We start from the raw sequence: 27,404 nt of genomic DNA, 5'->3' as shown, positions 1-27,404 counted from the left end.
TTGTGCATCATCAGGGACAAGGTGCCCTTGCATTGGGATGGGGGCACTATTTACAGGTAACATACACTATATTTGTAAAATGTAAACACATACAGTATTTGAAAGAATATAACACAATTTCATATACATACCTCTTCTTTGACTGTTCCAAACTCTGGATCTAGAGCCTTGAAGTGGTATCTGTGATTTCCCTCCCTGTCAATGGCTATCTTGAAATCTCTCAATGTGACTTCCCCTAACCTGTAGGGCACATAATTAAAAATAAGAGCATTCATACATTACCAAATGATATGTTTTTCCCATACTGAAACCAAAATGTTTCTACTTTCAGACATTTCTATTGAAGGATTATCAACATTTGCATTAAGATCAAATTAAACCTATGGCATGCATGCTTTGGGAAACGAGGGGCACTGGTGGACTCATAGATTTTTAAGAATGGATTATACCCAATAAGTGACCACACTGTGCAGATCACCAACACAATGAAATATAGGTAAGTATATTCTACTAGCTCAACATAGGGAGGGGGAGGACTTGGATAGATTAGTGCACTAAATGTTCACTTTTTCTTTAGGCCTCATTTCCATGGGCATACTACAGTGTATGACAGCGCAAGGGCCGTGTTTACCTGCACGGGGATGCACTGGTGTTTCGTGCATCCCCATGGATGCAGTCACGTTCATGTCAATTGGGCCGCAGTGGCTGCAGGGACACAGACTTTGCTTCCAATCTGACTTCTGTTGGCATTTTACCCATAAATCATACCCAAGATAACTGTAATATCATGGCAATGGTATTGACAAATAATATGACCCCAAGGAGAAACTGTAAAACCACTGTACCTCTTTGGTATGCTGACCATAAAGGGTGTTAGTGAACGGTCTGTAAAATATAGCACTTTGGTGCAGGAATTACTGCCACCCATTATTGGGGCACTCTGTGAATGAGGCATCTCTGAAATAAAATACAACATATAAATTATGATTAAAATATGACATTAAAATGCACTACACACACACCACTACTCTTCGAGATATATACTTAAAATACTTGAGTGCCTCTGTCAAAGGACTGCTTGCTCGCTGCTGGGACACAGGACCAAGGTATTATAGCTGGGCATTGCACCCAAGGACTAGACAACACTAACTTAGGTGCAGATGGAACTCTTCATTAAACAGAAATACAGGTTTTATACACTTCAGAAATAGGGGCAGTCCCCACATGAACAATAAAAACAAATATTACACGTTGGGATAAACATCCCACACTGATTAGATAGCGAGGTAAAGCTGATAAAAGACTAATCCCATGATGTAGGAACCTCCAGGAGGACTAGCCAAGACACAGTAAACACACTTTAATAGGCAGATTACAGCAAGAGACTTCATCATCAGGTTGTTTTGAGCTGATTACATTAACCCCTTCACACAGATGTAACACAAATATGCAGCCTCACTGAACTGGGCTTTTTTCCATGTGACCACATATTTGCGTACCTGTCTTTGTGCTGGGAGTGCGCTGCACAGCGTTTGAGTGTTTGAGTCAAAGCTAGGGTCAAAAGGTCAGGATTTATTTATTTTTTTAAATTGGTGTCAGTGTGTTTCAGGTAAAACAAAACAAAAAACGAAATGCGCGCTATTATTTCTGGGGTGTACTGTGTGTACAAACAAAAAATAACATACACATATATGGTATCGTGCGATTGCCAAGAGCTGAAAAATTTATTTTGGGTTGTTCTTTGGTGGTACGTTATGGTAGTAACAAGAAACACACACCTAAAGTTAAAAAATTTTTTTTTACTATTTTGGGCCAGTTTTCCTTTGATAATAAAAAAAATTCAGGAGATATCCATTACCATTTACCACCAAATAAAAGCCCAATTTGTCCTGAAAAAAAAAACAAGGTATAATCCACCTAGATGTACAAAATAGTTGTGATAATATGTACGGTTTTACTAACACATGTCAAAGTTGCAAGATTGAGCTTAGGCGTTAAGATTTGTTTTACCTTTAGGTGTGAAGCTGGTTACATGACGTTGCAAGGCCATGTGACTGTGGTATCCTCCTCCTGACACCTTTTTTTATTTATTCTTCCTCATTCATTTTAATGGCACTCTGCTTGCTTTGGAGTCTCCACTGCTGTGGTTTAGAAATGTGTGTTGCTTTTATTATCTTTTAAAGTAGCAACGTGGCCATGATAAGGCCACAATGATGCTTTACAAATAGATTCTCAAGTAGCACTGCAGCTTATTCAGGGGACACCTTACTCCCCAGGTCCTGGGCACCATTTACCCTTCAGGCACAAACTTGGAAGCTTAAGGTGTAATTGAAAAAAAAAAGAAATAAAAACCAATAGTACCTTACCTTCAACTTGGTCTCATACTTTCAGGCATTTTCTTTTCAATATGCATTTTCTACTAGATGATTCTGCCTGTTCTAAGGCTTCCTGAGCAGCTCACTAATCAGAAGTGACCCTAGGATGTGTCATAACTGTGGACTCCAGTGTGATGTAATGATTCACAGTGTGCAAGAAACTTGGGAGCCCAGAGGCATTATGGGATGTAAACGTTAATGGAGAGGGAAATGAACATGGATGAGGGAAACTTGCATTGCACCAACTGCAATGTACTACAAGTGCTGTTATGAGAAATATGGCCAAGCATGGAGAATGCTACAGCTAAAGACCTTATGATGAGGGAGGAATGTTGTGAGTTTGAGAACCACCCTAATTTTTTAATGGTATGTTTAGTCTAAAACATAATTTTGTTATTAAATAAAAATTTATAGCAGGAATGACATTTCACAATCTCACTTATCTTCACTGATATACTACTTACTAGAGTTGGGAGGCCAGGAATCTCTATATTCATTAAATTCTTTATTTCCAGATACCTTTCCTCTTGCCTAGGACAAAAAAAAGTGTGTTTGTAATGGATAGTTACAGAGATCAAATTCTAAATAATGTTCTTTTTGGAATGATAAAATAAAAACAAAACTGAATGTTTTGTAGGTACCATGAAATTAGGTAAGTTTGTTGCATTGTTGTAGCACCTCATTCTATTGATTAACATTTATGTGAAAAGGTACAACTCCAAATTAGTCCATATATCATTATTAAGTGTGTGTGTATATATATCTATATATATATATATATATATATATATACACACACACACATATACACACACACATTTATATATACTATATTGCCAAAGGTATTGGGACGTCTGCCTTTACATATGAACTATAATGGCATCCCAGTCTTAGTCCTTAGGGTTCAATATAGAGTTGGCCCACCCTTTGCAGCTATAACAGCTTCAACTCTTCTGGGAAGGCTGTCCACAAGGTTTAGGATTAGGAGTGTGTCTATAGGAAAGTTTGACCATTCTTCCAGAAGCGCATTTGTGGGATCAGGCACTGATGTTGGACAAGACAGCTTGGCTCACAGTCTCCGCTCTAATTCATCCCAAAGTTGTTCTATCAGGTTGAGGTCAGAACTCTGGCCAGTCAAGTTCCTCAACCCCAAGCTCACTCATCCAGGTCTTTATGGACCTTGCTTTGTGCACTGGTGCGCAGTCATGTTGGAACAGGAAGAGGCCATCCCCAAACTGTTCCCACGAAGTTGGGAGCATGAAATTGTCCAAACTGTCTTGGTATGCTGACACCTTAAGAGTTTCCTTCAGTGGAACTAAGGGGCCAAGCCCAACCCCTGAAAATCAACCGCCCACCAAACTTTACACTTCGCACAATGGCACAATGCAGTCAGGCAAGTACTGTTCTCCTGGCAACCGCTAAACCCAAACACGTCCATCGGATTGCCAAATAGAGAAGCATGATTTGTCACTCCAGAGAACACATCTCCACTGCTCTAGAGCCCAGTGGTGGCGTGCTTTACACCACTGCATCCGACACTTTGCATTGCACTTGGTAATGTAAGGCTTGGACGCAGCTGCTTGATCATAAAAACCCATTCTATGAAGCTCTCTACACATTTTTGTACTAATCTGAAGGCCACACAAAGTTTGGAGATCTTTATTGGAGGGGTGTCCCAATACTTTTGCCAATATAGTGTGTGTGTGTGTGTGTGTGTGTGTATATACAGTTGTGTTCAAAATAATAGCAGTCAGACATCACTAACCTGATCAATCACTGTTTTTGGTAGAAATGATATTTCTACATGGCAAATAATTTACTAGCAGGTGTAATAGAGTAATAGAAATCCAACAGACCCAACAGTCATGACATGCATACTGCTGATTCTGTGTAATTGAATCACTAATTGAAAGGGGCATGTTCAAAATATTAGCAGTATGGAGTTCAATTAGTGAGGTCATTCATTCTTTGAAAAACAGGTGGCAATTATTGCCCTTATTTAAGGAAGGAAGGCAGCAAATGTTGTACATGCTGGTTACAGTGCATTTCTCTCTGAAATTCTGAGGAAAATGGGTTGTTCCAGACATTGTTCAGAAGAACAGCGTACCTTGATTAAAAAGTTGATTGGAGAGAGGAAAACATATAAAGAAGTGCAGAAACTGATAGGCTGCTTAGCTAAAATGATCGCAAATGCTTTAAAATGGCAACCAAAACCTGAAAGATGTGGAAGAAAGCGAAAAACTACCATTCGAATGAATAGAAGAATAGCCAAAATGGCAAGGACTCAGCCAACAATCAGCTCCAGGAAGATGAAAGAAGGTGTAAAGTTCCCTGTGAGTACTGTTACAATTAGAAGACGCCTATGTGAAGCCAAGCTATCTGCAAGAAGCCCCCACAAAGTCCCACTGTTGAAAAAAAGACATGTGCTGAAGAGGATACAATTTGCCAAAGAGCACATTGACTGGCCTAAAGAGAAATTGCGCAACATTTTGTGGACTGATGAAAGTAAGATTGTTCTTTTTGGGTCTAGTGGCCGGAGACAGTTTGTCAGACGACCCCCAAACACTGAATTCAACCCACAGTACACTGTGAAGACAGTGAAGCATGGTTGCGCAAGCATCATGATATGGGGATGTTTCTCATTCCACGATGTTGGGCCTATTTATCGCATACCAGGGATTATGGATCAGTTTGAATACATCAGAATACTTGAAGAGGTCATGCTGCCTTATGCTGAAGAGGAAATGCCCTTGAAATGGATGTTCCAACAAAACAACAAGACAAACACACCAGTAAACATGCAACATCTTGGTTCCAGACCAACAAGATTGACGTTATGGAGTGGCCAGCCCAATCCCCGGATCTTAATCCAATAGAAAACTTGTGGGGTGACATAAAAAATGCAGTTTCTGAGGCAAAACCAAGAAATAGAGAAGAACTGTTGAATGTTGTCCAATCATCCTGGGCTGGAATACCTGTTCACAGGTGCCAGAAGTTGGTTGACTCCATGCAACACAGATGTACAGCAGTTCTCAGAAACAGTGCTTATACAACTAAATATTAATTAAGTGATTCAAAGGAAAGCAAAATCTTCAAACATTTTTCAGTTTATCTAGTGCTTGATGTGATTGTAGCCGTATTAGTGCATTTGCAACAGAAACAATTGAGTACTGTCCGTGATACTTTTTTTATTTGCACTAACATACAATTTTGAGTTGTCCTCAAAATTGTATGTTAGTGCAAATAAAAAAGTATCACGGACAGTACTCAATTGTTTCAGTTTATATAGTGAATGTTTGAGTTTGTAAAGAAGAATACAAACACTTTTATTTTTTTGAACAGTCTAATATTCACTTTTCTTCAATTTTTTTAGAGGAACAACACAAATTTGATATATCTTTCTTCATGTTTTGATTTGGAATAGAATGTGTAGTGTTCCCAATGCATTTGTGTGTATGGAAATAAAAGCTATTAGAAGGATTTTGAGCTTTATTCACTTTTTTCAACACACTGCTATTTTTTTGAACACAACTGTATATATATATATCTATATATCTATATATATATATATATATATATATATATATATATATATATATATGGTGTGCTGGAGCTTTCTGTCACCTTCCACTTGAGAGGTCAGTCTTTTTAGTGGGACATTTATGGCCTCATGCACACTGGATGTTTAGCCCTGGTGCATGAGGCTCCAGCATTTATGTGAGGGTGGTAGGCACAGATGCACTGTTCAGCCCCATTTCCCACAAACTGTCAAAGTCTATCACAGTCTGATAGCTGCTGTGGCTGGAATGGGGCTGGATGGTATGCCTAGCAGTGCCGTAAGTGCCCAGGGACAAATGCTCAGAATGCAAGCAGTTTGAGTTCCAAGTATTTGTCCGTGGTTATATACTGCCATAAACATAGGTACAACTAAGTGCGCTGTCCAACCACTTACTTTCACAGAAACCATAAGTCTCTCATAGAATTTAACAGGTTCCCAGCAGTAGCACTGGACAGGTCACCTGTGTCCTTCGCCTGCAGCTAAGCAAGGGAGCCTCAGGCACTGGGGCTAAACATCTAGGGGACAAAAAGCAGATAGGAGAGCCCAATCACATGACCCGCAGACTCTGTGAAAGACCACAGGCTAACACCATGCATTTTATGAATGGGCTGTTAAATGCAGGCCACAGTGTTGACCAACATAGCAGCATAGAGTAGATATCCATTTTAAAAGGGTTCCTTAGTGAGCTCTTAGGAAGGTTTGGTAGGCATAACAAAATGAGAAAAAGTTTTCCTGTCTGTGTTAACAAGATAATCTCTAAAGCTTCCTAATTTCAGGTTTTATGAATTCTGTGGAAAACATACACCACAGAACTGACATCGACATTCATCAGTCAAATTGAATGGAAGCCACTAACATCTACAGCTAGAATGCATAGATGCTGTAAGCTACATAATATATTGCTGGATTATTACAGTGGACAGGTAGGTTTTTACTCATTCACATATTCGCATCCACCCACTCATACTAATAGAATACCTACTAAATTAAAGTATAATTTCAGGCTAAACCTAACAATTTTTAAAAATGCTCCTTTTTTCAGCCCGCTCCGGTCCCTTCAAATGATCTCCTGTGTCAGCCAGCGGTGGCTGCAGGGGAAAAGAAAGAGTGCTCAACAACAGCTGGTAAAGCCATGTGTAGTGATGTAACTCATTGGCTCCTAAGGCTGATCTGTTGTTGGCACTCCCTCCTCTCCCCCTGTGGCCACTGGCTGGCACAGGGGAGCCGGTTCACCTGACTGGACTGGAGCATACTAAACATAGGTAAGTATTTACACAGGTTAGAGAACATAGGTGTTAGTTTTAAATAAACTAGTTAGGTTTAGCCTGGAATTCTACTTTAGGTCAGCTTAAAATTTAAATTGTACTGTTGCAGTTTTCTTTTTTTGACAAATTTCTCTTTATTGAAGATTTGTACATATATAATAAATGGAAAAACATCAAGCCACAGCAGGAGAGAACAAAAGGTATGACATACAGTAAAACAATAACAATTGCATTATGAAGGTCAGATGGTACAAACCATTGTATACTACATCAGGTAAAGTTTCTCTAAGCGATGCGCCAAATGTTTCTCATTGTGCTGCTGCAAAAGCAGTTTTCTTTTATAATGTAACACTTCGACACTCATTTACCCTTACCTTTCTGTCATGCCTCCTTTGAGTCTCAATGGCGTGCAGTCTGTCCATCAGGCTGGCAATTCCTTGCTCTAGACTGTCTATAGTGTGATGCTGAGGGTCATGACCACTAAAGCTATTTCTCAGGCTACGCAGAGCATCACGGACAAGTTGCAGATCGTTAGCCTGAGCAGAAAAAGAAAGGGCATACATGTAACTACAATATAAACACATATAAATACTGTGATGGAGTCACCTTGGTTACACTGATGTGCGGGGAGATGCCAATCAGTTAGACACCAAATAAGGTTCAGAAAGCTGAAAAGAAACACATTGATGCTCCTAAGATTGATATTCTAATTATCCATATCATATTTGGTGCCTGAAAAATTGTAATTTTATTCTGTGCAATATTATGTTTCTGCATATAACCAAAGACTAGGCAAACATTCCAAAGTAATTTTCACTCTTAATCCTGTGTAATTTACTGTTGCTTATTGTTGGTTTTGCAATCCTTTCTTCTATAAATATTTTCTGGCACTGTTTTCTTGTCCTTCACTAAAATGATATTTTAACAATCGCTTAACTAAATCTCTGAATGCTCTATAACAAATGAAAGAACTTCTGCCTTTGTAAGGCACTACAGTATTGTAAGCACTGTTACATTCCTGTTTGGGTGCAGCAGCAAGTGATACAGACATTTCTTAATGGTCACAATTTCAACAGTAGCTGCAATGCCAATGCTTGGTGAGTGTTTCCATTACACCACTTAGTGTCAGCTACTGTGTGTGTGCATATATAAAACTGGGCAGTTAACATGCCTCATGGGTGATCACTCTCAGTCTGCCGGTGCTTAGATTGTTGACCTATGAGCTGAGAAATTACAGAGCAGGGTAGAATCTGAGATTGTAAACATCATACTCCTTACTCTTTGAAAATTGAAGTACATTCTAGTTAATTACAGAGAGCATATTCTTTTTGTATGTAGCCTTCTTTTGTGTTTAGACATAACATATACTGTATAATCTACTGTATAGAGCCACAGTTGTAATTTGCTTTCCCAGACTTATAAGAAAACAGATACTAGCATACCCATCTGTATTTCAGTTTTAAAATTAATATTTAGTAGTTTTATGATGTTATGTACTGTGCAAAATTAAGTTTTAGACATCCTGTATATTGAAGTATGAATTATTTTACTTTTTAAGTGTTCTTGCATAGCAAGGAACACTTATTGTTATCTCACAAGTATATTCTTAATCTTATTATTATAGCAAATTTGCCACGCTAACTCCTCCCACAGTTTTTACACTACAAAGACAAGTAATATATCAAAACGTGCGGATTGTTCCCGATCGGATTGCTATTACTTTGTGGAACGTTTCGCCGAATCATTCACGAAATAGCGCGGTTTTTGTGGCGAAATTTTCCCATAGGAATGCATTGAGCAGCACAGCACAGCTAGAGTGTGCAAAGGAAAAATCAGAAAAATCAGAACATGATTTGTAAACTGCCATCACTCTTTCATTTTCAAGCCCACCTACACATATCTTATATCAAAACGTTCAGCTAACCCTGCTGTCACTAAAAATGTTCACGGCTAGGACATACTCCTGATAGTTTTCACAATATGACCATTTGTTTGCACATCACCCCTCCCATTGACTTTCATTGAAACTCCACTGTAGACACCAGACATTTTAAGGGACGTTTTTAAACTGCGACTGTGCCTTCATTTTTTATCTTTCAGAGACATACTATACATCAAACTGTAGGTATTTTTCTTGTGATTGTCACAATATCAACCTTGTCACGGTAGCTTTTATACTTTTAAAACTACAAGCATTTGAAGATGGCAATCGCCAGTGAACTTGCCAAGTTTAAAAAGCCTGTTTACAGCACAGCTAATGACATTCCTGACAGAGTGAGTTGCTATAGCAACCAAACATGACTCACACGCAGCTGAGTCACACAGGCTGGACTGTGAGATGGTAAATACAAGCTGAAATGCATTTCTCCCTCTGTCAGGCTTGCAATGTGCACTGCTTACATGTCATCATTACTTGGTAAAGGTTGCGGCAAGAACACTTTACACAATTTCCCCAGAAATTGTAGATTTTCTAGTTTGAATTGTTCCCTTTAGTATTTTGGAATGAATACTTATAACCAGTAGGTGTCACTGTTGTCTATTTTTTATATTCTCAAATGAGCATTGTAAGTGGAAGGGTACACATAGTTCTGCAGCATGCCACAATGATACATTGCATACAATAAAGGGGATACACAGTACTGTCTAAAAGAGAGCACTTACTTCTGTAACAAGACTATGCATGGCTTTATAAATAAATATATTGCACTGGCAGGTTGTACTTAATATTAGAACACATGAAATTGCATTTTTCTTTTTCACTGCTTAACACATAGGTTTGCCCTCCAGTAGTTACAGTTTAGTACTAAATAGTAAATAATTAAAAAAAAATGTCAAAAAACACCTCACAAATTACATATTAATGTTTTATAATGTAAAACAAAACATTAAAATTATCTAAAGACCTTGGACATCCAAGGCCCCCCACCCTTCTCTGCCAGTTTAACTGACAGGATCTGAATGTCATGTGTGACATCTGGGCTTGCTCAAACAGGGGCTCCAGATTGAATGAAGTTTGCAAACAGTGTTTGCAGGCATCATTTATGAAAACATTATAACAATATATTTTGCTTGGTGCTTATGTGCAGCGCAAAGGTTTGTATTTTGACCTGCAAAAAATTGGCAGTTCCAGCAAACCTATAGTGTAGTGGAAATGTTTAAAATAATAGTTGTTCCTATTTAACTCCTTATTTAGCACCAGTTACCATTAATTAACTCTTTCCCTCACCTTTTAACTAATTTACTATTGCATGTAAATATTTTCAAATTTGTTCATTGCATTTGCTTGTTTTTGTAGTCTTTAGTGGTTTAGACATTAATATCTGTGTGTTGAGTTATTTTGAGGGGACAGCAAATTTACACTGTTATACAAGCTGTACACTCACTACTTTACATTGTAGCAAAGTGTCATTTCTTCAGTGTTGTCACATGAAAAGATGGAATAAAATCTTTACAAAACTGTGAGGGGTGTACTCACTTCTGTGAGATACTCTCTATATATTTTATTTGTATATAACTTCACAATGCTTTGTACTAGCAAGAAGATATACAGGTACAGGTGCAGGAGCTGAAGTACTTGATTTCTGAGATTTATTTACCACTTAGAATTACAGAATTACACCAGAATTATACTCACCGTCCTCTGTGGTAAAGAGTCACGCACAGGACCTTTGCCAGTGGTTTGTAAGAAGCCATTAGTCTGTGCCGGGTGGCTGATGTAATTGCTGACCTATAAACAGTAAAGAAAGAAAATGATGACTAATACAGATAAATTATTCTTTCTTGAGCTATATTTTCCAAAAAATGTAACAGCTAAAGTCTGCCAACAACTACATAACTGTGCATCAGGAACATCTAATAGGAAAGAATAAGGGTCACAACATGGGCTCCAGAAATGGGAACTAAAGCTCACCTGTAATATTTTGTTCAAAAATGTTAATTCAGTTTTTAAATGCAATTCAAGGAGCACCTGTGATGCAATTTAGCTGCATTTTAGCTTGGAGAGCAATGTGTTTTTCTAGCGATTTTCATAAATTTGCAAATAATGCCCTAGGGGTCTGTGTCTCCCTCTCTCCATAGATGCGAACAACCTCCAGAGGAATTAATTTTATTTCCCATGTCATGTGAATCACTGTGGTTTACAAAGCATCCAAAAATGCAACAGTGTGAAGTAGGGCTAATATGTCTGGGATTTCATTCAATTAACAGGTCTGGATTCAATTTTAGGGGCTTTTCTTCAACCTTTAAGAAGCGTATAGTATTTTTTTACTGCAGTGGTCATTTCATTAACTGGATTATATACATCCTGATTTTACAAGTTCTCATCTGATTTGGTACTGGGTCTACTTAAGAGGAATTTATCAGGCAAATAAACTACACAAATATTTGCAAATCAGGCTTTGTGTCCTTTGCAAATTCAATAATAGAGTTAATAGTGAAGATAAGCCAGGTCTCCACTCCAAAGACATGCATAATTAACAAGTAGTCAGGGTCAGGTTTCAGTCACAATTGCAAAAGATAAGAGAAGGCGCCTCTAAGTGTAAACTTAAAATCACGATTTTATAGCACACAATTATAGGCAACTTACAAGAAAGTCGAAGCGGCCACAATGGAAGTGAAACCTTAAATAAGACCTGCTTCTTTCATCGCTTTTTACACTGTTTATGTTTTATCTGTATTATTCTCTTTTTGTCACTTAATATTAATTTTTATTCCATGTGTCATCCGTCTAGTGCAGCAATGGGCAAACTACGGCCCGCGGGCCGTATACGGCCCGGCGGACCTTTTAATCCGGCCCGCGGATGTGTGTAGGCGGGGCAGCGTGACGAACGTGAGGGGAGGGGAGCTAGGCTCCTCTCACAGTCCGCCCTGAAGACCGGAACGGCGCGGGAACACGGCGAGAGGAACGCGCGGAGCAAAGGTAAGTGAATTGACACAGGGGGGACTTGGGGACTTAATATGGGGGATGAATTAATATGGGGAATGAATTACTATAGGGGGGATGAATTACTATAGGGGGGATGAATTACTGTATGGGGGATGAATTACTATATGGGGGATGAATTACTATGGGGGATGAATTACTATATGGGGGATTAATTACTATATGGGGGATGAATTACTATATGGGGGATGAATTAACATGGGGAATGAATTACTATAGGGGGGATGAATTACTATGGGGGATGAATTACTATAGGGGATGAATTACTATAGGGGGGATGAATTACTATAGGGGGGATTAATTACTATGGGGGATGAATTACTATATGGGGGATGAATTACTAAGGGGGATGAATTACTATAGGGGGGATGAATTACTATATGGGGGATGAATTACTATATGGGGGATGAATTACTATGGGGGATGAATTACTATATGGGGGATGAATTACTATGGGGGATGAATTACTATATGGGGGATGAATTACTATATGGGGGATTAATTACTATGCTTACTATGGGGGAATATTACTATACTTACTATGGATGACACATACACATCATTCATCTACTCTTGGTCCGGCCCCCGGGTCCAATATATGAACCCATTGCGGCCCTCAAGTCAAAAAGTTTGCCCACCCCTGGTCTAGTGCAACATTATACAGACCAGTATTTCGTTTGTGCCTTTTTTCTACAGTTAGTTCAGTCACAAATGCATCTTTAGAGCATCCAAAGAATTAAGGAATTTATGGCTCAGGCTGTAACCTTTTAAAAATTATGTGATCCTGTTTAGCATTGTTTTGCCTTTCAACAGGATAAACGTCCCCCAGTATATTGAGATTGATGGCTTCATACAAAGGCTAAATGAAGAAATGTGAACATTATTATTAGATCCAGGGGGGTCACATCAACTCAACGTGGTTAGGAATTCAGTCCTGCAGCGCTGGGGTCCTTGGCTCAAATCCCAGCCAGGGCACTCTTTGCATTTTCTCCCTGTGCTTGCATGGGTTTCCTCCGGGTACTCTGTTTTTCTCTCACACTCCAAAGACATGCTGGTAGGGGTAATTAGCTCCTGTCTAAATTGGCCCTAGTATCAGTGTTCATGTGAAATGAGGACCTTAGGCTGTAAGCAACTTGAGGGCAAGGGCTGATGTGAATATACAGTAAATAAATACGTGTAATAAGTAAATATTCAGCCAGCACATGGAGCTTTAGGGTAACACCTGTTTTGTGCCTTGGTGCAGTGCAGTGTAATTCATTCTCCTCAGCGCACATGTGGAAACACACTCACTTATGCTGCATGGATGTTCTTTGGCCCATTGTGATGTATTAGGCAGCCCATTCTAATAAATAGGTTGCTCCAAAACAATGTACATTAGCATGCAAGCATTTAATCCACCCCAGTGGATCAGGCTGGTATGAACAGTACCTCTGGCTACTTTCATGTGTTTTCCTCTGTCTACCTTACTGCAAAAAGCCTGCTGCTTATAGAATGCAGTAACTCAAAGTGAAAATTGCACAAATAGACTAGTTATAGTGAAGGCAAGCAGATTCTACTGTACTGTATTTCTAAACAGTCCATATTGCTCAGCCAGTCAGCATCTTATTAGTATCTGGCCCCACTGACTGGATATTTTATGAACAAATGAGCTTTTCGGTAAAAAAAATCACTATGGTTTATTTAATGAACTTTTGTCGAAAAGGTCTTTTGCAAGTCAGGCATGCACTATTATATGTATATGGGCAGCCTAACACTTCCCTGTTTGTTACCTGTTTGTTTAAGGGAGCACTCTTTACGTCTGGAGGAAAAGAAATGTAATCTCCAAACACGGAAAGGTTTCTTCACAGTGAGAGCTGTGAAAATGTGGAATAGACTCCCTCAAGAGTTGGTTCTGGCCAGCTCAGTGGATTGCTTCAAAAAAGGCCTGGATTCTTTCTCAGATGAGAACCTTCTTCCCTCAGCCAGAAAACCGAAGATGGGTCATAGATGGGTCTTCCAGCATGACAATGACCCAAAACATACCACCAAGGCAACAAAGGAGTGGCCCAAGAAGAAGTACATTAAGGTCATGGAGTGGCCTAGCCAGTCTCCGGACCTTAATCCTATAGAAAATAGATGGAAGGAGCTGACACTTCCAGTCGCCAAGCGACAGCCAAAAGACCTTAAGGATTTAGAAAAGATCTGTAAAGAGCAGTGGACTAAAATCCCTCCTGAGATGTGTGCAAACCTGGTAACCAACTAAAGGAAAAATCTTACCTCTGTGCTTGCCAACAAGGGTTTCTCTACCTAGTACTAAGTCATGTTTTGCTTTGGGATTAAATACTTATTTTACTCCGTGAACTGCAATTTAATTTATATGATTTGTATCATGTGGATTTTTGGTTGATATTCTGTCTCTATCATTTAAAATACACCTATGATAAAAATAATATAGACCCTTCACTTCTTTGTAAGTGGGCAAACTTACAAAATCTGCAGAGGATCAAATAATTATTCTCCCCAACACACACACACACACACACACACACTTCCAAATTAGAGTGGGTCACCCCTGTTGTATCTTCGATCCATCACTCAGAGATCACATCAATAGTGGGCTCCCAATATTCCACCAAAATGAACATCAAAGAACAAGGAAGCAATCTCTATCTTGCAATAATTCTTCACTTCAAAATTCCATCTTGATACTAAGTTTCAAACAACTAAACGACTGTACAGTTTCAAGCAAAGCAAGGCTCTTCGTCAAGCTACATGTATGTAGAGCATTGCATTGCTTGAAAGTGTGCAGAAGCTTACTTGTTTGATCATTGTACTGTGCAAAAGAAGAAATGCTGTAAATTAACAGAAAAGAGAAATCCAATTCAAATCAATATTTGGTGTGACTACCCTTTGCCTTCAAAACAGCATCAGTTCTTCTAGGTACACTTGCACACAGTTTTAAAGGAACTTGGCAGGTAGGTTGTTCCAAACATCTTAGCGAATCAACAATAAATCTGGTGCTGAGAAATTCAGGCAGATACTTATCCATCATGCCATATCATCAGGGAGGTGTGTAATTGGCCCCAAATTTATTCTGCAGCAGTACAATGACCCCAAACATACAACCAATGTCATTAGGAACCTTCAGCATAAAGAAGAACAATAGAACAACCAAGATGATTTGGACCCCACAGAGACATGAGTTTTACATCACAGAGTCTGTCTGGGATTATATGAAGAGACAGATGGATATGAGGCAGATATGATATGAAGATCTGTGGTTAGTTCTCCAAGATGCTTGCAACAACCTACCTGCTGAGTTCCTTCAAAAACTGTGTGCAAGTACCCCTAGACAAATTGATCCTGTTTTGAAGGCAAAGGGTGGTCACACCAAATACTGATTTGATTTCAATTTCTCTTTTGTTCTTTAACTTTTTTTCACTCATTTTGTTATATGGTAAAAATAAACTATCAACACTTCTGTTTCTGAAAGCTTTCCTAATTTACAGCAATTTTCGTACCTGCCTAAAACTTTTGAACAGGTGTGTGTGTGTGTGTGTATGGTGAATATTAGCATCGAGAGCAGGACTTTTAGGGAAGCAGTCCACTCGTCAATAATCATTTAAGGGATTTCTTTGTCTACTTTCATTTAAAAGTAAAGCTCCTTACACTTTAATTTTCCACAAAGTATCCAATCTAAAAACTTGAATAGTACGGCCTTCAGACGATGTAAATCTACAGATTATACACAACATTCTTTGCTTTCTCAGTACTTATGTACTGTGTGTTTTCATTATTGCAACATGTAAGGACATCTAAATTCTTTACTTTTCAATGCTTCGCTGTCGGTGTTTGGTGATAATTATGGAGGGTCCCAGAGCTTGCTCCAATGTTGCGACAGGTACTATAGGATGTACTTACAAGAAACCACAGCTAAACTGCAGCACACTGGATAATTTAACAATATGCTGCACAAAATTCACTGGTGATTAACCACTTCAGCTCCGGAAGATTTTACCCTCTTCGTGACCAGGCCATTTTTTGTTCTTCGGCACTGCGCTACTTTAACTGGCAATTGAGCAGTCATGCCATGCTGTACCCAAACAAAATTTATATAATTTTTTTTTACACAAATAGAGATTTCTTTTGCTGGTATTTGATCACCACTGTTTTTTTTCACAATATTTTTTGCAATATAAGCAAAAAAAAAAAAAGCTATAACATATCCAATAAAGAAATTACAAATTAAATTTCTATATAAATTTTAGCCAAAATGTATTCTGCTATATGTCTCTGGTAAAAAAAAAAATCCCAATTAGTGTATATTCATTGGTTTGCATGAAAGTTATATCTGCTACAAACTATGGTATAGATACTGGAATTTTTTTTTTATACTACTAATGGTAACGATCAACAACTTATAATGGAACTGCGATAGTGTGTAAATTGCGGGCAGGCAGTCACTAAGTGGTTAAAAACAATAGGGCCTAAAGCCCATAAATGTGAAAGTCTAAAGAGCAATCTGCTTTTTAAACTCTTACTGCTCATCAGCAGAAAGGGTCTATTTTATGAGAATCTGGTTGTTAGAGGAATCACAGTTTAAAAAATGCACAAAGCAATTTCTATTGCTCAGTAATGAAATGTTTTATATACAATTTCTAGAAAGCTCTTTTCGATCACTTCTGTATGACAATACTGTAAATGATGAAGTATTTGGAATGGCTAATGAAAGTAAAATATTTTAAAGGCTGATACGTTGGTGATGAGTTTTGTGGAATACACAAACAAGTATGAATAATTAATTGGCTGTTTATGAATGCACCATCTGGTGTTCGCATGTTTATAGCAGCCTACGCACTCCAGCCATATGTACAAATGAGGATCAATTAGCCAGAAAATGAAGAACCTAAGACTAGTAAAAGTCTGATACACCTTGTACTTTTAAAAGTTTGTATTTATAAATGAAAAAACAGGATTGTCTCTGTTATTGTGAAATAAGATATATAACATATGCTGATTTGATATACAAAAAGAATAGCCTGTGGTTGGTTTTAACAACTTTGCGCAGCACACCAGCTAAATGGTTAACACCCCTGCTTTTCAGACTAGGGGCAGGGGTTCAGTTTTATCTGAATGCAGTTTTTATGCTGATATCAGTTTTCTCTGGATAGTTTGTTTTCCATAAAAATAAAAAAAAACCCTGCAACACTGGTAAGTTAAACAGGTTCACCCAGAAACCGGCCATACAATCTGGGTATGTAGAGACTGTTGCATATGCAGGGATGGATTGAATCACCTATATGTAAAAAGGTAGCAATAAACAAACATGGCCACTGCACAACCATGTGGATGTGTCCATAGCTCAGACGTCATAGAGATTACACTAAGGGCCCATTCATACCAGGTGCAGTGGAATGCATTTTTGACTGCATTCCAACTACATAGACAGTCCAAAGTCCATGTTATCCTATGGGCATAGTTCGCACTATTGCAGTGCAGTACAGTAACATTTTTCTGTACAGAGAGAAAAAGAAAGGCATATGCAGACACCACCTCGAGAGAAAACAGAAGTGGCAGGACAAAGTTTTGCTCCTCTTTGATCACTTAACTCAGGGGTCATCAAACTATCTAAACAAAGGGCCAGCTTACTGTCCTTCAATCTTTAGGGGGGCCGGACTGTGGCCAGCTGGAGTAGAAAAAGTCATGGGGTCAGTGGCAGTAAAAAATGCCCCATGACAGTGGCAGTGGGAGGAATAGTGTCACACTATTGGTATCAGTGGGAGAAATAGTGCCCCCTCATTGGTATCAGCGGTAGGAATAGTGCCCCATCATTGGTGTCAGTGGGAGGAATAGTGCCCCATCTTTGGTGTCAGTGGGAGGAATAGTGCCCCCTTGTTGGTATTAGTGGCTAGAACTATGCCCCACTGTTGCTGACAGTGAGGGAATAATGCCCCAAGGGCCAGATAAAATTAAGCAAAGGGCCACATCCGGCCCTTGGGCCGCAGTTTGGAGATCACTTACTTAACTGATAGCAGTAGTGGGAGAATATTGCCCCATCCAGCAAAAACTTCAAGATAAGGCAACTAATTTTTGGCTCATGGACTCCTTTGCAGCTCACCAAAACAGTCTGATATCTATATGAAGGTAGCAAAACCAGCATGTCTTCTTTGGAATTACTACACAACTGGTACCCCTATTATCTTCTATCAGATTCAGCAAATCAGAGCATTGATATGATCCATGCAGTGTGAAATGCTCAGTCCTTTTACATAGCTTTTTTCAGCATGCCGAAAAGCTAGCTTGTGTGCTAATACCTAGTTAAGTCCTCAAGATCAGCCATTTCAGTACCGACCTCATGACCAGGCCATTTTTCTGTTTTCAGTGCTGAGATAGTTTGACTGACAATTATTCCATCATGCAACATTGTATTAAATTAGTTTTATATATTTTTTTGAGACAGATGGAGCTTTTTTTTGGTGGTATTTATAAACCACTGTTTTTTGGTTTCTTACTATAAAAAGGAAAAATCTTTGAAAAAAAACAAAAACTTTCCCTTACTTTCTGTTACAAAAAAAATGCCACAATAGTACAAAAACTCCTGAAATTGCCCGTTTTGGAAAGTAGGCACCACAAGCTGATCTCATTTTTTGCCACAATTTTTGGAAATTAAGAAACATGCCAGTACTGAGTACACAGAGCACTATATTAGCAGAGCAAATATATTATATGTATAGGTCATACACAGAGGAAGGAGGAGGTAACGATAATGTATTGGTTACATACAATAGAAGGATGGAGATTAAGGGGTTAATGTTTAGATGTGCAGGATAAGGAGGTGAAAGTGATAATATACAGGTCACATTGAGACAGCATGGAGATAATATGTGTAGGAGAGGAAGGGAAATGAAGGGGTTAAAAAAATCCCAGTATCACTGAAAACAGAATGAATGAATCTGCAGCTGCTGATCCATTTATTCTTTCCCCATCTCTCTCCTCCCACTGTTGTAAGCAGAAGGTAAGGGATAAATACTGTAAACAGTATCATGTGATCGCTGTGATGATCAATCATAATGATCACATGGTACCTGGCCCCTTGGATTGGCTCGGTACAGTGTCTCTGTATACTGAGCTATCTAATGACGGCTCAGTACATAGCGATTACAGGATTGGCACCCTGATAGCTATTTATCCAGCCGTTTATGAACAGCACTGGGTAAATAAAGGGCAGCTGATCTGCCATTTAAAGATGTACCTCAGCAGAAAAAAGGGGTTAAAGGACAACTTCACTTTTAGTGACCCCAAATCCCCTTGGTGAGGGTAAAATACTTGCCTTCTCCCCCTCTCCCAAGATCTTCATTTTGTAGTCTTGCTTAGTGGCTCACAGCATTTGCAAGCAGGCCACTCATTTCCATGCATGGTCTGTACCCTACTGGATGCCGCACAGTAAAGTTGCACTTTAACTAATCCCTATATTACCTTGTTGCAGGCAACAGTTGTTGAAGGGGGTTTGAAAACAAACTTGCTATTGCCTGCAGCCACTGCCTAATAAGTAGGAGGGTCTTTCTGCTACAGACCAGCAGTGAGCCAATCACAGGATATGACATGTCTAGGTGAGTTTTTTTACACCAACAGTGTACACAACTCTCAGTTGTTTTCTCAGTTTTAGAAAACCACAGCTGGCTGCAGATTATATTCAATATTTTTTTTAACACTAAATTACAAAAAGGGCTAGTTTAGGAATTACAATATCAATTTTTAAACAAAAGCGAGATACCCTTTAAGTACAATCTCATACCCGGTAGTAGAATTAACAGATGATGCAACATTCTAAAAAGTAAAAAAAAAAAAGGATTTCACATTTCAATGTTGGAATGTAAGACCAGTAAAAGGGTATTTCCAAAAAACTTAATTGAAAATGACAGGCAGTCGCCGAGTTACATACACTTTATTGCCAAAAGTATTGGGACAACTGCCTTTACAAGCACATGTAGGGTTCAATATTGAGTTGGCCCACCCTTTGCAGCTATAACAGCTTCAACTCTTCTGAGAAGGCTGTCCACAAGGTTTAGGAGTGTGTCTATGGGAATGTTTGACTATTCTTCCAGAAGCGCATTTGTGAGGTCAGGCACTGATGTCGGATGAGAAGGCCTGGCTCACAGTCTCCACTCTAATTCATCTCAAAGGTGTTCTGTCGGGTTGAGGTCAGGATTCTGTGCAGGCCAGTCAAGTTCCTCCATCCCAAACTCGCTCATCCACGTCTTTATGGACCTTGCTTTGTGCACTGGTGCGCAGTTATGTTGGAACAGGAAGGAGCTATCCCCAAACTCTTCCCACAAAGCTGGGAGAATGAAATTGTCCAAAATGTCTTGGTATGCTGACGCCTTAAGAGTTCCCTTCACTGGAACTAAGGGGCCAAGCCCAACCCCTGAAAAACAACCCCACACCATAATCCCCCCTCCGCCAAACTTTACACTTGGCAAAATGCAGTCAGGCAAGTACTGTTCTCCTGATAAATGCCAAACTCAGACACATCCATCGGATTGCCAGAGAAGTGTGATTCATCACTCCAGAGAACATGTCTCCACTGCTCTAGAGTCCAGTGGCGGCGTGCTTTACACCACTGCATCCGACGCATTGCATTGCACTTGGTGATGTGAGGCTTGATGGAGCTGCTCGGCCATGGAAACCCATTCCATGAAGCTCTCTATGAACTGCTGTTTTGCTAATCTGAAGGCCACACGAAGTTTGGAGGTCTTTAGCTATTGACTCTGCAGACAGTTGGCGACTTCTGCGTACTGTGCGCTTCAGCATGCGCTGACCCCGCTCTTTCATTTTACATGGCCTACCACTTCGTGGCTGAGTTGCTGTTGTTCCCAGTTGCTTCCACTTTGTTATAATACCACTAACAGTTGACTGTAGAATATTTAGTAGCAAGGAAATTTCATGAATGGACTTATTGCACAGGTGGCAACCTATCACGGTACCACGCTTGAATTCATTGAGCTTCTGAGAGTGACCCGTACTTCACAAATATTTGTAGAAGCAGTCTGCATGCCTAGGTGCTTGGTTTTATACACCTGTGGCCATGCGGTGATTGGAACACCTGAATCTAATGATTTGGAGGGGTGTCCTAATACTTTTGGCAATATAGCGTACATCCAACTTACATCCCTTAGGAAGGGAAATTGGGAAAAAGGTGTCTCCACTGAAGCTTTATCACTAATGCTTGTTTCCACAAAAACCCAAAACTTTCAAAATCCAATTGTCACTGGCACAGAAAGTGAAGTGAAATCTTCTGAACAGGGGCACAGACAACAAAACAAACATTACAGGGGTGTTAACCCTTCCCTAGGCTATACAAAAAAACGTAAAAATTATTTTTTATTATATTTACTTTTGCAGCAGCTGGTGATGTCACCGGTGCATGCACTCTGAAGGAATACCTGTGCCGTTCCTTCAGAGCTCTGTGCACATGACTAAAACCACCCGGGGGCTCATTTTTTTCCTCTTTGGTGCAGTATTACTGCTTTAAAAACAAACCTACAGAACCTATCTTGTTTGTAACCCAGGGACTGGCTGTATTTGGAAATGACATGCAAACAGGAGGTTAATACTATATTAAATTTGTTTAAATGGTACATATTAACCTTCGTCTTGTGTTAGGGTCGGCACGACCCGTTTTTAGGTTTTAAATGCATAAAATAACCATATAAATTTGTTTATTGCATCAAGGCTTTATGACTTTGTCAGGAACCTCTATTTCAACAAAATAAAAAAAAATTGTTTTCACTAAATTATAAAATGCTCAAGTTGAAATTATGACCTTTGTGTTGTTAGGGTCGGTTTCGACCCAGTTATAAAAATAAGATTAAAAAGCAATAATTAGAGCCAAAACTGAAATCATAAGCTCACTGTCAACCAGCACACTGACAGCCAGCTCCTCTCCCAATCATGTGATCTTTAGGGGATTCTCATTTTGCCTTGTTTTCCAGTATACCTGCACAAAAACAAAACAAACAAAGACGGCCATGTCCAGACATGTGAGGCCAATTCAGTATAGAATTGGTGACTTGCAGAGTGCACATCTCCAATTTGTAGCATGCAAAAATGAGAAGAAGATTTTAATTGAGCCAAGTTCTGGATAATATTTTTGGTGAAAATGAGGGAGAGAACACAGAGGAGCATAGTGATTTGGATGAGCAGGTTTCTGAGGAGGAAGACAATGTGGAGTATCATCCAGAAGACACAGACACATCTGATGAGTCTGATGAGGAGGCCACCGGAGCTGAAGCTGCTCCCGTTGAAATATTCAAGTCCAAAAATGGTAAGATCTGTTGGAGCTCAGCACCTCCTGATGTACATGGCAGGGCAGCTGCTGCAAATGTCATCAAAATGACCCCTGGAATCACAAGGTTTGCTGTGATGAGAGTAAGTGACATCAAGACATGTTTTGAGCTATTTATGCCATAGTCACTAAAAAGAGTCATCATTGCTATGACAAACCTTGAAGGAAAAAAAGTCCATGGCAGCATGTGGAAAGACATTGATGAGGAATACCTGGATGCCTATATTGGTGTTCTTCTTCTTGCTGGAGTGTACAGATCCTGCAATGAGGCCACAGATAGTCTGTGGGATGCATCGACAGGCAGAGATATTTTCCGGGCAACAATGTCACTTCAGACCTTTCAAATGATATCAAGAGTCCTCAGATTTGACAACAGAGATACCAGAGCAAGATCTGACAAGCTTGCCCCCCTCAGGGATGTCTGGGAGAGATGGGTGCAGCGCCTTCCACTGATGTTCAACCCTGGGCCAGAGGTGACAGTGGATGAATGTCTTGTCCCTTTCCGAGGAAAATGCCCCTTCCGGCAATACATACCCAGTAAGCCAGGGAAGTACGGCATAAAAATCTGGGCAGCCTGTGATGCAAAAACCAGCTATGCCTGGAATCTACAGATTTACACAGGCAAAGCTGCAAGTGGCATCCCTGAGAAAAACCAAGGAAAACGTGTGGACCTTGATATGACTACTGGACTGCAGGGTCACAATATCACTTGTGACAATTTTTTTACCAGCTATGACCTTGGACAAGAACTTCTCAGGAGGAAACTTACCATGGTGGGCACAGTGAAGAAAAATAAACCTGATCTGCCTGCTGAAATCTTGCAGGTGAAGGACAGGGCTGCACTGTCCACAAAGTTTGCTTTTACAGACACCACCACTGTTTTCTCATATTGTCCAAAAAAAAAAAGGAATGTGATACTTATGTCTACTCTTCACAAAGATGCAGCTGTGTCATCAGGAAGTGACAAAAAGCCCACAATTATCCTCGACTATAACAAAAACAAAGGAGGAGTGGACAACCTGGACAAGCTGACTGCCACCTACACTTGCCAGCGAATGACCAGGAGATGGCCAATGGTTGTGTTTTACAACATCCTTGATGTGTCTGCATATAATGCATTTGTGTTGTGGACCCACATCCACCAAGGATGGAACTCAACCAAAAAAAAATAAGCGGAGAATGTTTCTTGAGGAGCTGGGAAATTCCCTTGTCAAGCCACACATTGAGGGAAGGGAACGGGTGCCCCTGAGACCCAAATGCTGCAGTCTTGGTCAGACAGCTGCAGAGGTCACCTAGCACTTTGTCCACACCAGCATCCTCCTCAGCCAGCCCTGCCTCAACATCATCCACAACAGCCACAACCCCACTCAGGCCACCTGATTCTAAAAGAAAGAGGTGTCAGGTCTGCCCAAGCAGTAAGGACAGAAAGACAAATACAAGTACTGTGCTTAAACTGCAACAAATATCTCTGCAAAGAACACACTAAAAGTGTCACTTTTTGCCACACATGCATCTAAACACACACACACGTTCTTGCACACAGACTTTTACTCTGATTTAGTTTTTTATTAGTGTTGGAATGAGTAATTGATTTCTATTGGTTTGATTTGCTTGATTGGTTGTTGTTTGTTTGACCTTGCAAATCTATATTTTGTTATATTTATGTTATATATATATGTATATATATATATTTGTTCTGTTTTTCATTTTGTGTTTGTACTAAAGTTCTATTGCTGAAAAAAAGAGACTTTTTTGCCTTTTTGAAGTAATTATATATATGGGTCGAAATTGACCTGTAACACCATAGATGTTACTATAGTTAATAATATTAAAATGAAAAAATAAACAAAACAAATTTATTTCAGAGATGTGTTCTACATCCCCTCAGTAATAGTCAGGTGACATAACAACCTTTTATTTATTTATATGATTCTCTTGAGGTTCATTTTACATTGTTTTTTAATTGAAATCGAGGGGTATACTGACAAAAAAAAGGTCCATGGGCCCACACCGAAAATATTAAAACCAATATTTTCATGGCTAAGGAAGCCTAAAGAGGTAACCAAGAGATGAGAAACAAATTGGATGATAGATAATTGTTTTTAGTGTATTTTACAGCTGATTTAAGACACGGGTCAAAACCGACCCGTTAACATAAGAGATGGTAACAGGAAACTAACACAAGAGGAAGGTTATTGTAAAATAAATAAAAACACAACAAATGGGTCAAAGCAAATGAATGATTTGTAAAAAAAAGTATGAGGAGCTTTGCAAAGCAGATGCGACCATTGTCGGAGACTTATTTAATCTGAGAATTCACCATGCTTGGTCTTTCCATCATCTATATTCATCAAACACAGTGTATATTTATCTGTGTATGTCAGTCTGTGTCCTCACCTAGACACTGGCAACAGTGTTTAAGAATCTTTATCCATTCACCACATTCTGTCAGCGTTTGTTGGTTTTTGTCTGGTGTCACAGTCTGGACATCTGGCCATCAGTGCTTGTTTGTAGCTGGCCACACCCTAATAGATTTTCCTTCATCTTGACTATATAATGTATGTATGGCTTTCTTCTTGCCACTCTTCCGTAAAGGCCAGATTTGTGGGATGCACGACTAATAATTGTCCTATGGACAGATTCTCCCACCTGAGCTGTGGATTTCTGCAGCACCTCCAGAGTTACTATGGGCCTCTTGGCTGCTTCTCTGATTAATGCTCTCCTTGCCCGGCCTGTCAGTTTAGGTGGACGACCATATTTTGGTAGGTTTGCAGTTGTGCCATACTCTTTCCAATTTCAGATGATGGATTGAACAGTGCTCCGTGAGATGTTCCAAGCTTGGGATATTTTTTATGCCTAACCCTGCTTTAAACGTCTCCACAACTTTATCCCTGACCTGTCTGATGTGCTCCTTGGCCTTCATGATGCTGTTTGTTCACAAATGTTCTCTGACAAACCTCTGAGGGTTTTGCAGAACAGATGTATTTTTACTAAGATTAAATTACACACAGGTAGACTCTATTTACTAATTAGGTGACTTCTGAAGGCAATTCTAGATTTTAGTTAGGGGTAACAGAGTAAAGGGGCTGAATACAAATGCACTCCACAATTTTCACATATTTGTAAAAAATTAAAAAAAAAAAAAAAAAAAAAAAAAGGGATTATTTTCCTTCCACTTCACAATTATGTGCCACTTTGTGTTGGTCTATCACATAAAATCCCAATAAAATACATTTACGTTTTTGGTTGTAACATGCCAAATTTTGTGGAAAATTTCAAGGGGTAAGAATACTTTTTCAAGGCACTGTAGCTGCTGACATGTTTGTAAAGCATTTTCAATCATCGCAGAGTTTGCCATGTACTTGTTTTCAAATGCAGCAAATTCTGTCCTACTGCCTTTGAACTGTTGCAATTCCTCTGTACAAATAAGCAAAGATGTTATGCATATTTATGGTAAATGCATCTTTAAAGCAATAGAATTTTTCCTGGAACCACCCAACAGAATGCTATCTGCTGACACTTGTGTCTGAAGCCCATGTACACACAGCCATAGGGGCAAAAATAAGTGTCACTGTTGCCCATAGTGACTAATCAGTTTGCACCCTTTATTCTCTAATGAAATGATTCTGCTTGGTTTCAACTCTTTTGTTACTATTTTTTCAAGGGTTTTTTTCCATTAAAAATCCCTTAAATGTCAAATTTTGTTCTGCTAAACAAAATTACATAGTTCCTACAGCAAAATAAGGATATTTGGGTTCACCATGGAATTCAGTGTCCTTTATAAACCCATAAGGCTTTGGACCATGTGTATTCTTTATATGATCCATTACCTCCTCTGCAAATCCTAATATTATCATTTATAGTAAGTATAGTATAGTTCATTATAACCTACAGTAGATTACTACATAATCAGGTAAGTCCACTACCCAATGCCAACAGTCAAGCAGACTGACGTACCTTTTGATAGCTTGCTTCTGAAAGTTTTCTGTGTGCCTCATCAAGTTTCCCCTGCATCTGCTGTATAAGCCAATCCTTTTGTGTGATTTCTTTCTGTAAAAGAATCAGATTTAGTGGGAGAGGTATTTGTTTTTTTCATTATGTTATTGCGATATGCTCCATATAGTAATTTAAAGTCACAAAAAGTTAACATATACTCACTTTATAATCCCCAATTAACTGATTTCTTTCTTCCAGTTTTCTTTGCAAATCCACCTGATAAAGTAGTTAAAATATTTTCAGTATTTTCATACCTTTGTGTATATAGGTGCTCATACATGGTTTATACATGGTACAACAGATTCAAGCCTACTGTAGCTTCTAGGCTTTGTGGCATTGACATCAGAACAAAACTGAGCCTTCCCAAGCATTGTTAGTGCTATTAAATGCACAGTCTTTTACGATGTTAGAAAATCTTTGCTTTGAAAAAACAATTTTGCCTTTTCTATTAAAATAAAAAAAAAGAAGGCACATCCTTTGAGGAAGTCAATCCGATGAAACACATCAGTAAGTGACGTCAGACGCAAACACGAAGCCCATCAGCAGCCATTTTGTCCCCCTTTGTAATGTACAGCGTTGAGCGAACTATTGGCGCTTTATAAATACTGTATAATAATAATAATTTTGGAAAAGGTTTTGTATGCTAGCATTCATCTTTACATTGTAAGCAGCATTTTTAGCAAATAAATAGTTCGATTTTTAGTGCTATTTAGGTATTGCTGCACTATGATTTTATTCTATTTGATCCTACATGGCTTTTGAGTATATGGAGTTATTGTGGACGTGCGATGGTGTTGGCTTGAAGAGAGTGGACCTTGGCGTTCATACATGCTTGGTTTCATGTGAATTTGGTAAGGTTCATGGTCTGAAGGCTGAGCAGTGGGTGTTTAAGATTTTCATATATAGAATGTGAATGCATTTAACTAAAAGAATTTAAATTTTA

At 39.1% G+C, this 27,404-nt stretch overlaps 1 protein-coding gene across 3 annotated transcripts in view; it reads right to left on the bottom strand.

The window, feature by feature from the left end:
* DIXDC1 (DIX domain containing 1) overlaps positions 1-27,404 on the bottom strand; it is a 307,504-nt gene that overhangs the window by 2,830 nt on the left and 277,270 nt on the right. For all 3 annotated transcript variants that reach the window (XM_089670198.1, XM_089670197.1, XM_089670199.1), the window contains 7 exons: positions 26,624-26,677; positions 26,423-26,515; positions 10,834-10,926; positions 7,574-7,735; positions 2,840-2,906; positions 846-957; positions 132-240 (listed from right to left, as the gene is read on the bottom strand). In XM_089670198.1, coding sequence (XP_089526324.1) covers positions 132-240; positions 846-957; positions 2,840-2,906; positions 7,574-7,735; positions 10,834-10,926; positions 26,423-26,515; positions 26,624-26,677 — 690 coding nt within the window. The remainder of the gene's footprint in view (positions 1-131; positions 241-845; positions 958-2,839; positions 2,907-7,573; positions 7,736-10,833; positions 10,927-26,422; positions 26,516-26,623; positions 26,678-27,404) is intronic.

This window comes from Staurois parvus, unplaced genomic scaffold (assembly GCF_062004578.1).
Source record: "Staurois parvus isolate SC_StPar_1 unplaced genomic scaffold, SC_StPar_1.0 ptg000087l, whole genome shotgun sequence".
Lineage (NCBI taxonomy): Eukaryota > Metazoa > Chordata > Amphibia > Anura > Ranidae > Staurois > Staurois parvus.
This window is presented reverse-complemented; position numbering and strand designations above follow the sequence as displayed.